The sequence below is a fragment of the Oreochromis niloticus genome, linkage group LG16 (assembly GCF_001858045.2).
Source record: "Oreochromis niloticus isolate F11D_XX linkage group LG16, O_niloticus_UMD_NMBU, whole genome shotgun sequence".
Classification (NCBI taxonomy): Eukaryota; Metazoa; Chordata; class Actinopteri; order Cichliformes; family Cichlidae; genus Oreochromis; species Oreochromis niloticus.
Window position 1 is genome coordinate 24,978,369 of NC_031987.2, and position 15,388 is coordinate 24,993,756.

General features: G+C 42.0%; 1 protein-coding gene across 6 annotated transcripts in view; it reads left to right on the forward strand.

Annotated features, from left to right (window-relative positions):
- Positions 1-15,071, forward strand: part of LOC100706980 (uncharacterized) — a 78,684-nt gene extending 63,613 nt beyond the window's left edge. For 3 of the 6 annotated variants that reach the window (XM_025903673.1, XM_025903676.1, XM_025903674.1), the window contains exons 12-15: positions 2,389-2,459; positions 6,146-6,217; positions 9,888-9,959; positions 14,987-15,071. In XM_025903673.1, coding sequence (XP_025759458.1) covers positions 2,389-2,459; positions 6,146-6,217; positions 9,888-9,959; positions 14,987-15,007 — 236 coding nt within the window. In that variant the 3' untranslated portion in view covers positions 15,008-15,071. The remainder of the gene's footprint in view (positions 1-2,388; positions 2,460-6,145; positions 6,218-9,887; positions 9,960-14,986) is intronic. The other 3 variants (XM_025903675.1, XM_019346133.2, XM_019346147.2) reach the window with 3 other exon arrangements.
- The last annotated feature ends 317 nt before the right edge of the window (positions 15,072-15,388 follow it).

Here is a 15,388-nt window from a genome sequence, read left to right on the forward strand (position 1 = left end):
AGACCCCAAGCAGCTGGGGAAAGAGGGCGGCTGGGTGACGGTGAGGAGGAAGCATAGTCTTAAACAGAAGCCCCAGGTACACCACCAACCTGTTCATGTGTCTAACCGTTTTTCCCCACTCGGCGACACACCCGCCGGGGGTCAAACTCTGGTAATTGGTGATTCTGTTCTCAGACATGTGAAGCTAGAGACACAGGCAACCATCGTCAATTGTCTTCCAGGGGCCAGAGCAGGCGACATTGAAGGAAATTTAAAACTGCTGGCTAAGGGTAAACGTAAATACAGTAAGATCATAATTCACGCCACGTCTGTGTTGAGAGCTCAGTGGATCTGCGTTCGACTCAAGGGCGTAGATTTGGTTTTGGCATTGGTGGGGACGGATGATTCAACCACCGAACCCTGCCCTGTTTCTTTTTTTTTCCCTTTTTGTCTTTGCTTCTTGATAAATAAAAAGGAGAAATATACTTGCCTACATGTGCTATTCTACATGCTTTTAAACCATTTAAAATTACAATTCATAGTTTTATATGTGAATTATATAATGTTAAATTACTATTAAAGAAATGACTAAGTATTTTAGGCTTTAGTTTACTTCAGCCATATTCCAGATAAATCAGGTATGATACAAAAATAAAAATTGTTTCAAATAATTTCATGACAATAAAAGAATATGACTTTAAGGACTTAACAACATTACTTCAGTTATAGTACACCAACATCTTTTTACACACTTACTTATACATTAGCACTAAGGCAGTGGTTCCCAAACTTTTTTTGCTGGGCCCCCTTTGTTTTACAAGAAAAATGTTCACGCCCCCCCTTGCGCGCGCACACTCGGCACACGCACGCACGAACACATCCTCCAACCACACACACCCATATTTTACTCCATTGCGGTTTATTTCACACCTCAAACATTTAGTAAACAATTAAGCAAATACAAGTAATCTGCAATAAATTACAGGCAGTAAGGAAATAAACTACTAACTCTTTTACACTATGTCCACACCTACACGGGTATTTTTGAAAACGCAGCTGTTTCGTCCACACAAACGGCATTTGGAATCACCGAAAACTGAGATTTTTCAAAACTCTTTTGCGTTTACGTGTTGTCGAGGAATACAGAGTTCGTCACGCAACGTCAAAGGGATGTTCCTTTTTTCACGTCACGCTGTGCGCCACGTTGTTTACATGAGATGAATTGCAAAATAGCAGATGGAGACAAAATAGTCTTCAGGTTTTACACACTTACATATACACACGCAGCTACTGTCCCTCCATTCAGAAAGGCAGAGGCGTCATGGTGTAATTATTTTACATGTAGTTGTTTTTTCCCTGTGTAGTAATATTCAACATTGCTATCAATACATTTTTCAATCCCTCTGCAAAATGGGTTCAAAAACATAAATAACTGTTGGATGTTGTTTGTCCGTGATTTGAACAGGGGGAACAAATTGTGGCAGGATCAGCCTGATGTTATTTGTATCCCGCTGTAACTTTACTGTATAAAGAGCTAACATCTCCAAAATGTCAGGAGTAGTTAGTCATTACAACAAGTGTTTGTGAACTAAAAATCAAGAATCACCATATTTTCTAGTCTTTGGCTTAGAATGAAGTTGGTTAACATATTCAGCTATGCTTCATCTCCTGCTTTGCGTTTGTGGAGGCGCCCCGTACTAGCAGTGTCCAAGCATTGTTTTTTTTGTTTTGTTTTTTCCTTTTTTATGCCGCGCCCCCCCTAGGGGGCGGGCCCCACACTTTGGGAAGGTCTGCGTTAGCACATGATTCTCCTTATGGGGACCTGATATGTTTAATATGCTGCTGAGAATATAGCCCAGAAGAAGCGTATAGTATAGCTTTTATTTTGGAAAGAGCCATTTCTCTGTAATAAACTCTCTTTTCCAAAGATGAGGGATTTCTCGATCAGATAGATTTATTTTTTTTATTACTTTGTTGTTTCAGCAACATTAAATTTAAAAACTGTACTTTTGAGTTAAAATATATATTTATCATTTTAAAAAATGACAAAATAAAAAGGCATGAACATTTTTTTGTATCAAAAAAGTATCGAACCTGAGGGACACCATGCTCAGAAAAGCAGATAAATAATCAGGTACACCTCCACACATGCACGACCACCACAACATAAAAAGAGGACCACCTCCATGTCCATAACCACACTGTTAGCAGATGAGCTCTGTGCTGTCCCTAAAAACCCAGAGAACCCCTAAAAAGCAGCTGATCTGATCAAGATGTCTGCATCACCAGTCCTGTTACAGTTACTGTGTGTAAGCAAGGAAACAATGTTTTTTCTCCGTAATGAGCAAAACTTCATCTGATGACAATTCTGTCTTCTGATTTCTGTGGGATTTTTTTTTTCTTGGACAGAAACATGTAACACTCCTGCCAAAACAGAACAGGAACGCCAACAAGGGGAGAAGGAACAGGTAATGACAACAGTAAGTCAATGTCTGTTGAAGATACTATGAAATACCATAACATTGGAGACAAGCTGTTAGTGAAACATTACAGCACATTCATCACTCAGGATGAAAAAAAAAACAAATTTGATGGTTGGTTGAAGTACAAGTAAAAGGAAGAATATAAAATTGAGACAGATGAATAAATCAAAAAAACCCTTGATGAACTAATCAAAGACCTACAGGCAGTACAGCATGTACTGAGTCCTGAGCTGCACAGTTTTACAGAATATTTATTAGGGAAACTCACTGGTACTCTCTGATGTCATGATTAGCACACATATAGAAGACCTTTCAGGACATAGTGATGACTATAGTTGAATTAAACACACTGATCATGATGATGAAGAACAGGTTGATGAGACGAGGTTGCCCAGCCATCAGAAAGATGATCCACTCACACTGAAGTTTGTAATCAGACGTGTGTTACTATGAGGTGCCGTAAGGGACATCATTACTGAAATGCTCTCACACACTCCACTGAAAACCAAGGTATTTCAGCTGAACAGGAAGTTGTTTCCTGAGAAGGAAACTGAAGGGAAAAGTTGTCCATTTCAAACCACTACACAGATGTCTACTCAGCAACCTGCTAGTAGCCTAAGTGAAGCAGCTGCATTAATTAACAATATATTCGCTTCAGCAGGGACCATCAGAACTCTGTCAAATGCGACAGCTGTGGGGCAGCAGCCTGTTACAAGACTGTGGTCAAGTGAGCCCAACCCACTTCAACTTGCGTTTTCCCCTGCAGGTTGTTTTTATTGGTTACACACATGAATATTCGGTGGCACTGTCACTTGGTGTTCGCTCGCTCTGCGGTAGAGTATCACTTCCTGTTCCTGCTCAAACACAGTGGTGTTTCTGAGTAGCTTTTCTGCTTAGCAATTTAATTTAAATCTTTTGATACATCCCTTTTTCATAGTATAATCTTAACGTGCTTCATCTGAATCACCCTTTCTGTGTGCTCACTACCTAATTTATAGCCAAAGTATTCACTCACTGTCTCTGTACTGTTTCGCTAGCTTAGCCTAGCTCGTAGCCAACTCGTTAGCACCATGGCTACTTCACCTGTCCCTCCTGCACTTTCCTGCTCATTGTGTCAGATGTTTAGTTACTCCTCGGCCTCCTTTAGCAGTAATGATACCTGTAACAAATGTAGCATATTTGCAGCTCTGGAGGCCAGGATTACTGAATTGGAGACTCGGCTTCGCACCCTTCATTCACCCGTAGCTAGCCAGGCCCCTGTAGCTGGTGCAGCCGAAGATAGCGCAGGCCCCGCTAGCTGTTCCCCGGCAGACCCCAAGCAGCTGGGGAAAGAGGGCGGCTGGGTGACGGTGAGGAGGAAGCATAGTCTTAAACAGAAGCCCCAGGTACACCACCAACCTGTTCATGTGTCTAACCGTTTTTCCCCACTCGGCGACACACCCGCCGGGGGTCAAACTCTGGTAATTGGTGATTCTGTTCTCAGACATGTGAAGCTAGAGACACCGGCAACCATAGTCAATTGTCTTCCAGGGGCCAGAGCAGGCGACATTGAAGGAAATTTAAAACTGCTGGCTAAGGGTAAACGTAAATACAGTAAGATCATAATTCACGCCACGTCTGTGTTGAGAGCTCAGTGGATCTGCGTTCGACTCAAGGGCGTAGATTTGGTTTTGGCATTGGTGGGGACGGATGATTCAACCACCGAACCCTGCCCTGTTTCTTTTTTTTTCCCTTTTTGTCTTTGCTTCTTGATAAATAAAAAGGAGAAATATACTTGCCTACATGTGCTATTCTACATGCTTTTAAACCATTTAAAATTACAATTCATAGTTTTATATGTGAATTATATAATGTTAAATTACTATTAAAGAAATGACTAAGTATTTTAGGCTTTAGTTTACTTCAGCCATATTCCAGATAAATCAGGTATGATACAAAAATAAAAATTGTTTCAAATAATTTCATGACAATAAAAGAATATGACTTTAAGGACTTAACAACATTACTTCAGTTATAGTACACCAACATCTCTTATACATTAGCACTAAGGCAGTGGTTCCCAAACTTTTTTTGCTGGGCCCCCCTTTGTTTTACAAGAAAAATGTTCACGCCCCCCCTTGCGCGCGCACACTCGGCACACGCACTCACGAACACATCCTCCAACCACACACACCCATATTTTACTCCATTGCGGTTTATTTCACACCTCAAACATTTAGTAAACAATTAAGCAAATACAAGTAATCTGCAATAAATTACAGGCAGTAAGGAAATAAACTACTAACTCTTTTACACTATGTCCACACCTACACGGGTATTTTTGAAAACGCAGCTGTTTCGTCCACACAAACGGCATTTGGAATCACCGAAAACTGAGATTTTTCAAAACTCTTTTGCGTTTACGTGTTGTCGAGGAATACAGAGTTCGTCACGCAACGTCAAAGGGATGTTCCTTTTTCACGTCACGCTGTGCGCCACGTTGTTTACATGAGATGAATTGCAAAATAGCAGATGGAGACAAAATAGTCTTCAGGTTTTACACACTTACATATACACACGCAGCTACTGTCCCTCCATTCAGAAAGGCAGAGGCGTCATGGTGTAATTATTTTACATGTAGTTGTTTTTTCCCTGTGTAGTAATATTCAACATTGCTATCAATACATTTTTCAATCCCTCTGCAAAATGGGTTCAAAAACATAAATAACTGTTGGATGTTGTTTGTCCGTGATTTGAACAGGGGGAACAAATTGTGGCAGGATCAGCCTGATGTTATTTGTATCCCGCTGTAACTTTACTGTATAAAGAGCTAACATCTCCAAAATGTCAGGAGTAGTTAGTCATTACAACAAGTGTTTGTGAACTAAAAATCAAGAATCACCATATTTTCTAGTCTTTGGCTTAGAATGAAGTTGGTTAACATATTCAGCTATGCTTCATCTCCTGCTTTGCGTTTGTGGAGGCGCCCCGTACTAGCAGTGTCCAAGCATTGTTTTTTTTGTTTTGTTTTTTCCTTTTTTATGCCGCGCCCCCCCTAGGGGGCGGGCCCCACACTTTGGGAAGGTCTGCGTTAGCACATGATTCTCCTTATGGGGACCTGATATGTTTAATATGCTGCTGAGAATATAGCCCAGAAGAAGCGTATAGTATAGCTTTTATTTTGGAAAGAGCCATTTCTCTGTAATAAACTCTCTTTTCCAAAGATGAGGGATTTCTCGATCAGATAGATTTATTTTTTTATTACTTTGTTGTTTCAGCAACATTAAATTTAAAAACTGTACTTTTGAGTTAAAATATATATTTATCATTTTAAAAAATGACAAAATAAAAAGGCATGAACATTTTTTTGTATCAAAAAAGTATCGAACCTGAGGGACACCATGCTCAGAAAAGCAGATAAATAATCAGGTACACCTCCACACATGCACGACCACCACAACATAAAAAGAGGACCACCTCCATGTCCATAACCACACTGTTAGCAGATGAGCTCTGTGCTGTCCCTAAAAACCCAGAGAACCCCTAAAAAGCAGCTGATCTGATCAAGATGTCTGCATCACCAGTCCTGTTACAGTTACTGTGTGTAAGCAAGGAAACAATGTTTTTTCTCCGTAATGAGCAAAACTTCATCTGATGACAATTCTGTCTTCTGATTTCTGTGGGATTTTTTTTTTCTTGGACAGAAACATGTAACACTCCTGCCAAAACAGAACAGGAACGCCAACAAGGGGGAGAAGGAACAGGTAATGACAACAGTAAGTCAATGTCTGTTGAAGATACTATGAAATACCATAACATTGGAGACAAGCTGTTAGTGAAACATTACAGCACATTCATCACTCAGGATGAAAAAAAAAACAAATTTGATGGTTGGTTGAAGTACAAGTAAAAGGAAGAATATAAAATTGAGACAGATGAATAAATCAAAAAACCCTTGATGAACTAATCAAAGACCTACAGGCAGTACAGCATGTACTGAGTCCTGAGCTGCACAGTTTTACAGAATATTTATTAGGGAAACTCACTGGTACTCTCTGATGTCATGATTAGCACACATATAGAAGACCTTTCAGGACATAGTGATGACTATAGTTGAATTAAACACACTGATCATGATGATGAAGAACAGGTTGATGAGACGAGGTTGCCCAGCCATCAGAAAGATGATCCACTCACACTGAAGTTTGTAATCAGACGTGTGTTACTATGAGGTGCCGTAAGGGACATCATTACTGAAATGCTCTCACACACTCCACTGAAAACCAAGGTATTTCAGCTGAACAGGAAGTTGTTTCCTGAGAAGGAAACTGAAGGGAAAAGTTGTCCATTTCAAACCACTACACAGATGTCTACTCAGCAACCTGCTAGTAGCCTAAGTGAAGCAGCTGCATTAATTAACAATATATTCGCTTCAGCAGGGACCATCAGAACTCTGTCAAATGCGACAGCTGTGGGGCAGCAGCCTGTTACAAGACTGTGGTCAAGTGAGCCCAACCCACTTCAACTTGCGTTTTCCCCTGCAGGTTGTTTTTATTGGTTACACACATGAATATTCGGTGGCACTGTCACTTGGTGTTCGCTCGCTCTGCGGTAGAGTATCACTTCCTGTTCCTGCTCAAACACAGTGGTGTTTCTGAGTAGCTTTTCTGCTTAGCAATTTAATTTAAATCTTTTGATACATCCCTTTTTCATAGTATAATCTTAACGTGCTTCATCTGAATCACCCTTTCTGTGTGCTCACTACCTAATTTATAGCCAAAGTATTCACTCACTGTCTCTGTACTGTTTCGCTAGCTTAGCCTAGCTCGTAGCCAACTCGTTAGCACCATGGCTACTTCACCTGTCCCTCCTGCACTTTCCTGCTCATTGTGTCAGAGGTTTAGTTACTCCTCGGCCTCCTTTAGCAGTAATGATACCTGTAACAAATGTAGCATATTTGCAGCTCTGGAGGCCAGGATTACTGAATTGGAGACTCGGCTTCGCACCCTTCATTCACCCGTAGCTAGCCAGGCCCCTGTAGCTGGTGCAGCCGAAGATAGCGCAGGCCCCGCTAGCTGTTCCCCGGCAGACCCCAAGCAGCTGGGGAAAGAGGGCGGCTGGGTGACGGTGAGGAGGAAGCATAGTCTTAAACAGAAGCCCCAGGTACACCACCAACCTGTTCATGTGTCTAACCGTTTTTCCCCACTCGGCGACACACCCGCCGGGGGTCAAACTCTGGTAATTGGTGATTCTGTTCTCAGACATGTGAAGCTAGAGACACAGGCAACCATCGTCAATTGTCTTCCAGGGGCCAGAGCAGGCGACATTGAAGGAAATTTAAAACTGCTGGCTAAGGGTAAACGTAAATACAGTAAGATCATAATTCACGCCACGTCTGTGTTGAGAGCTCAGTGGATCTGCGTTCGACTCAAGGGCGTAGATTTGGTTTTGGCATTGGTGGGGACGGATGATTCAACCACCGAACCCTGCCCTGTTTCTTTTTTTTTCCCTTTTTGTCTTTGCTTCTTGATAAATAAAAAGGAGAAATATACTTGCCTACATGTGCTATTCTACATGCTTTTAAACCATTTAAAATTACAATTCATAGTTTTATATGTGAATTATATAATGTTAAATTACTATTAAAGAAATGACTAAGTATTTTAGGCTTTAGTTTACTTCAGCCATATTCCAGATAAATCAGGTATGATACAAAAATAAAAATTGTTTCAAATAATTTCATGACAATAAAAGAATATGACTTTAAGGACTTAACAACATTACTTCAGTTATAGTACACCAACATCTCTTATACATTAGCACTAAGGCAGTGGTTCCCAAACTTTTTTTGCTGGGCCCCCTTTGTTTTACAAGAAAAATGTTCACGCCCCCCTTGCGCGCGCACACTCGGCACACGCACTCACGAACACATCCTCCAACCACACACACCCATATTTTACTCCATTGCGGTTTATTTCACACCTCAAACATTTAGTAAACAATTAAGCAAATACAAGTAATCTGCAATAAATTACAGGCAGTAAGGAAATAAACTACTAACTCTTTTACACTATGTCCACACCTACACGGGTATTTTTGAAAACGCAGCTGTTTCGTCCACACAAACGGCATTTGGAATCACCGAAAACTGAGATTTTTCAAAACTCTTTTGCGTTTACGTGTTGTCGAGGAATACAGAGTTCGTCACGCAACGTCAAAGGGATGTTCCTTTTTTCACGTCACGCTGTGCGCCACGTTGTTTACATGAGATGAATTGCAAAATAGCAGATGGAGACAAAATAGTCTTCAGGTTTTACACACTTACATATACACACGCAGCTACTGTCCCTCCATTCAGAAAGGCAGAGGCGTCATGGTGTAATTATTTTACATGTAGTTGTTTTTTCCCTGTGTAGTAATATTCAACATTGCTATCAATACATTTTTCAATCCCTCTGCAAAATGGGTTCAAAAACATAAATAACTGTTGGATGTTGTTTGTCCGTGATTTGAACAGGGGGAACAAATTGTGGCAGGATCAGCCTGATGTTATTTGTATCCCGCTGTAACTTTACTGTATAAAGAGCTAACATCTCCAAAATGTCAGGAGTAGTTAGTCATTACAACAAGTGTTTGTGAACTAAAAATCAAGAATCACCATATTTTCTAGTCTTTGGCTTAGAATGAAGTTGGTTAACATATTCAGCTATGCTTCATCTCCTGCTTTGCGTTTGTGGAGGCGCCCCGTACTAGCAGTGTCCAAGCATTGTTTTTTTTGTTTTGTTTTTTCCTTTTTTATGCCGCGCCCGCCCCACACTTTGGGAAGGTCTGCGTTAGCACATGATTCTCCTTATGGGGACCTGATATGTTTAATATGCTGCTGAGAATATAGCCCAGAAGAAGCGTATAGTATAGCTTTTATTTTGGAAAGAGCCATTTCTCTGTAATAAACTCTCTTTTCCAAAGATGAGGGATTTCTCGATCAGATAGATTTATTTTTTTTATTACTTTGTTGTTTCAGCAACATTAAATTTAAAAACTGTACTTTTGAGTTAAAATATATATTTATCATTTTAAAAAATGACAAAATAAAAAGGCATGAACATTTTTTGTATCAAAAAAGTATCGAACCTGAGGGACACCATGCTCAGAAAAGCAGATAAATAATCAGGTACACCTCCACACATGCACGACCACCACAACATAAAAAGAGGACCACCTCCATGTCCATAACCACACTGTTAGCAGATGAGCTCTGTGCTGTCCCTAAAAACCCAGAGAACCCCTAAAAAGCAGCTGATCTGATCAAGATGTCTGCATCACCAGTCCTGTTACAGTTACTGTGTGTAAGCAAGGAAACAATGTTTTTTCTCCGTAATGAGCAAAACTTCATCTGATGACAATTCTGTCTTCTGATTTCTGTGGGATTTTTTTTTTCTTGGACAGAAACATGTAACACTCCTGCCAAAACAGAACAGGAACGCCAACAAGGGGGAGAAGGAACAGGTAATGACAACAGTAAGTCAATGTCTGTTGAAGATACTATGAAATACCATAACATTGGAGACAAGCTGTTAGTGAAACATTACAGCACATTCATCACTCAGGATGAAAAAAAAAACAAATTTGATGGTTGGTTGAAGTACAAGTAAAAGGAAGAATATAAAATTGAGACAGATGAATAAATCAAAAAAACCCTTGATGAACTAATCAAAGACCTACAGGCAGTACAGCATGTACTGAGTCCTGAGCTGCACAGTTTTACAGAATATTTATTAGGGAAACTCACTGGTACTCTCTGATGTCATGATTAGCACACATATAGAAGACCTTTCAGGACATAGTGATGACTATAGTTGAATTAAACACACTGATCATGATGATGAAGAACAGGTTGATGAGACGAGGTTGCCCAGCCATCAGAAAGATGATCCACTCACACTGAAGTTTGTAATCAGACGTGTGTTACTATGAGGTGCCGTAAGGGACATCATTACTGAAATGCTCTCACACACTCCACTGAAAACCAAGGTATTTCAGCTGAACAGGAAGTTGTTTCCTGAGAAGGAAACTGAAGGGAAAAGTTGTCCATTTCAAACCACTACACAGATGTCTACTCAGCAACCTGCTAGTAGCCTAAGTGAAGCAGCTGCATTAATTAACAATATATTCGCTTCAGCAGGGACCATCAGAACTCTGTCAAATGCGACAGCTGTGGGGCAGCAGCCTGTTACAAGACTGTGGTCAAGTGAGCCCAACCCACTTCAACTTGCGTTTTCCCCTGCAGGTTGTTTTTATTGGTTACACACATGAATATTCATAAAGCTTGTTGCTGTATTACCTAGAAGAAATTACTGTAACTGGTTACAAAGTGTGTTTGTGCTGTGCAAGCATGATTATACATTTTTGTGTGGTTACATGATGGGAGTGCAGCTCTCCCAGATTGTTGTTGGTAGAATCTGTTCTTCCCAAGGCTGCTTGTTCCCCTTATCAATGTCATGCACGTAGTCATATGTATAGGTTACCTAGAAAGCAAACAGAAGCATTCTAGCTTTCTAAATGGCATTGTGTACCTTTTTAAATGGCAACCTACAAAACATTGTGAAAACATTGTGCGGGGAGTTTGCTTCTTTCGCCCCAGCTAGGGTTAGGGGCTTAGAAACTCTGGATACTGGCATATATATAGCTAATATTTCAAAACTCCAAGTGGATTGAGAAGATAAATTGTGAAGAATGCCAGTACCCAGAAGACAATTGTGCTTCTAAGCCAGTCGGCACCTGTACCTTAATATGCGTAAGTAAAGTGCAACAAGAATGTAGGTGCGGCAGGCGATGCGGCTAGCTTAACTGTGACTTTGCATGTGAGGGCTCACTTGACTTGAAGTCTTGCAACAGGCTTCTGCCCCACAGCTGTCACATTTGTCAGCTGTCAACCACCTGCATGAGTACAGAACTGCCTCCGTTCTGGCATTTACAGAATCGTGGTTAAACAACAGCGACGGCGACAGCACACTGCACATTGATGGCTTTTCACCACCTCTTCGTCTGGACAGAGACCACACCGGGAAGCAACATGGCGGCGCGTGTCTGTATGTAAACAACAGCTGGTGCTCTACAGTCACTGTGAGGGAGAAGCTGTGCACTACAGACATCGAGCTTCTGGCTGTTTCCCTGCGCCCTTACTACCTCCCCAGAGAATTCCCACAGCTTTCCATCATCCTGGTTTACATCCACCCTGATGCAGCTAAAGCCACAGAGTACATCAGCGGTCCCCAACCTTTTTTGCGCTACGGACCGGTTTATGCCCGACAACATTTTCACGGACCGGACAACATTTTCACGGACCGGCCTTTAAGGTGTCGCGGATAAATACAACAAAATAAAACTAGTACAGGTACCGAAAAAAAGAAGATTTATTCATAACACACGTGAAAAGACCCAGGAAAACCGAGTTAATGATAAAAACAATAACAAAATAACACTGAAAACCGATAAAAACCCTGAAAACCATACATTTCACACCTGAGCCTCAACTCTCGCGGCCCGGGGGTTGGGGACCGCTGGAGTACATCACCAACACTCTGTACAAACTGGAGCAATTATCACCGGACTCTCCCATGTTCATTCTGGGTGATTTCAACCACTGTTCCCCTGACAAATCGCTTAAAGGATACCAACAGTATGTTTCATGCAGCACACGTCAGTGGAAGACTCTGGACAAATGCTATGGCTCTGTACCAGATGCATTTAAAGCCCCACCCCTCCCCCCTCTTGGCTCTGCAGACCATCACACCATCCTGCTGGCCCCTGCTTACACCCCAGTCATCAAGAGGATTAAAAAGGTCACCAAAAACATCAAGCAGTTGACAGCGGAAAGTATCCTCACCCTACAAGGATGTTTCGAAGTCACTGACTGGGACAGCCTTCTTTCTCCCTCTGATGACATTGACGAACAAGTCAACACGGTGACATCATACATCTCCTTCTGTGTTGACAACATTATCCCCCCAAAAACAGTCTCCATCTAATCCAACAACAAACCTTGGATCACCAAGGAACTCAAGGAAGTCCTTAATAAAAAAAAAGGGAGGATTTTCTTCACCGGCTCTGCACTGGACAAAAAGGAGGTCAACAGGGGGGTGAAGAGGGCCATAAAAACTGCTAAACTGGAGTATAAAAACACAGTTGTAAAAAAGAAATTCACCACAGGGGATCTCCACTCAGCCTGGCAGGGCCTCAAAACCATGGCCTCTGTGAACACTGTGGTCACTACCCCCAGAACCATCCACTTGGAGGGCAGCAACCCCTTCTCCCTCCCTGACAACCTCAACGCTTTCTACACCAGGTTTGAGACGGACAACATCACCCAGCTTGAGGAGTCCAGATCCTCACTCAAACCTGGCAGCTCTGCACTCATGTTCAGCACTGAGAATGTGGTGAGAGCCCTCAGGAAGACCAGCCAGAGGAGCTCACCCGGCCCTGACAACATCAGCAGTCGAGTTCTGAGGCACTGTGCAGGGCAACTAGGAAGTGTTTTTCGGACTCTATTTCAACACTCAATTGACAGTCACACCATCCTCCAGCTGTGGAAACACTCCACAGTCATCCCCATCCCCAAAAGAAACAACCCAAAGTCTTTGAATGATCTTCGTCCTGTGGCCCTCACCTCCCTGGTGATGAAGGCCATGGAGAAGATAATAAAACAGCACATCGTAAGAGCAACCCCCTGATGGACCCACTCCAGTTTGCTTACCGTGCACGCAGAGGTGTCGATGATGCAAAAATCTTCATCTTGGACTCCATCCACAAACATCTGGAGCTCCCTGACTCCTCCGCCAGACTTCCGTTTGCTGATTTCTGATCAGCGTTCAACACTCTGCAGCCTCATATCCTGGCCACAAAACTTTCCTCCTGATTTCACCTGGATGATCAGCTAACCCTGTGGATATTGGACTTTTTGACCAACAGGACTCAGAAAGTTCGGGTCAACAACTCTCTTTCCAGTCTCCGTTCCACCTCAACTGGCTCCCCCGAGGGCTCTTCATCCTCTACACTGATGACTGCAGAGCCACACAGCCCAACTGTCACCTGGTGAAATATGCTGACGACACATTTCTCCTGTCACTGCTGTCAGGCCACTCACAACACCATGGGCCCGCTTTGTAGAGTGGTGTGACAGCTCCAAACTTGAACTGAACGTGAGCAAAATCAAAGAGATGGTGGTGACCTTCTCCAGCAGGCAGAGGGATCTGGCTGCTTCAGTCACCACCACCATCCATGGGAAGCCAGTGGAGGTAGTTGAGGAGTACAAATACCTGGGAACCATCTTTGACAACCTCCTGAAATTCTCAGCCAACACAGAGGAGATTCTCAGGAGGTGCCACCAACGGCTATACCTCCTTAGGAGTCAGCACACCCATCATGATGACTTTTTACTACGCCTTCCTGGAAAGCATCATGACCTTCTCCATCACCTGCTGGTTCCACTCCCTCAGCATGTAGAACAGGAGCAGACTGCAGCACACTGCATCAGTGTGCTCTAAAATCATTGGCCTGCCTGTCAGAACTCTGGCACAGGTTTTCAGCCAACAGGCCCTTAGACAGGCAGTCAAATTCATCAACAACCCCTCTCACATTCTTCACCCCGCATATCAATGGCTCCCCTCTGGACAATGCCTCCGCTGCATTTCCAGCAGGACTGAGAGGAGGAGAGCCACCTTTGTCCCCAAGGCGACTCTTTTTAACTCCAGCCGATAAGACCATTTCCCACACCAGAAACTACACTCTTTTTATACTACTGATACTTTATTCACTTTTAGTCACTTACAGTTATTTATTCACCTTTCAGTCACTTTAATTTATAAAACTGTGTAATTTTAAAACTGTATATTCTGTATATACTAGCACAGCGGTCCCCAACCCCTGGGCCGCGGACCGGTGCCAATCCCTGAGTCATTTGGTACCGGTCCACAATAATTAAGGCCCGGGTGTGAAATTTATGGTTTTCAGGGTTTTTATTGTTTTTTTTATCGTTATTTTTTGTAGTTTTTATTGTTAACTCTGTTTCCCTGGGCCATTTCCCATGTGTTATGAATAAATCTTATTATTTGGTACGGGTACTGGTTTTATTTTGTTATAATTATGCACGACAACTTTTGTGCGCCGGTCCCTGAAAATATTGTCGGACATAAAGCGTTTCCGTGGTGCAAAAAAGGTTCAGGACAGCTGCACTAGCAGGTTGCTCAGTAGACATCCTTGTAGTTGTCTGAAATGTATCACTTTTTCCTTTAGTTTCCTTGTCAGGAAAAAACTTCCTGTTCAGCTGAAATGCCTCGGGTTTCAGTGGAGTGTGTGAGAGTGTTTCAGTATCGTGTGTAAGAGCGTTTCAGTAGCGAATGTGAGAGCATTTCAGTAATAATGTCCCTTACGGCACGTCATATGTTACAGTCTATATCAGCAGTCAGTTTACTAGTGCTGCCCTCTGTTTTCTCTCCTTATTGAGTAAAATTTCATCTGATCACAATTTTCACTTCTGTTTTCTGTAGGAGAAGAACAGGGATCAATAAAAAGACAACTGGGGAATGACAGTTCTGATTCCAACACAGAGGATGTATGTAAAAAAAAAAAAAACTACAAACATATACAATGTCTGCTGAAGATACTATGCAATACCATAACATTGGAGACAAGCTGTTAGTGAAACATTACAGCACATTCATCACTCAGGATGCAAAAACTGAACTTAATAATTGGTTGAAGAAAAAGGAAAAGAATGATTATGACATTAAGACAGACCAAGAAATTGAAGAACTCATTGGTGAACTAACCAAAGTATTAAACGCCTACAGGCTGGAGTACTACATGTACTAAAAATTTCATGATGATGAAGAACAGGTTGATGAGACATAGTTGCCCAGCTGTCATAAAGATGATCCACTCCCACTGTA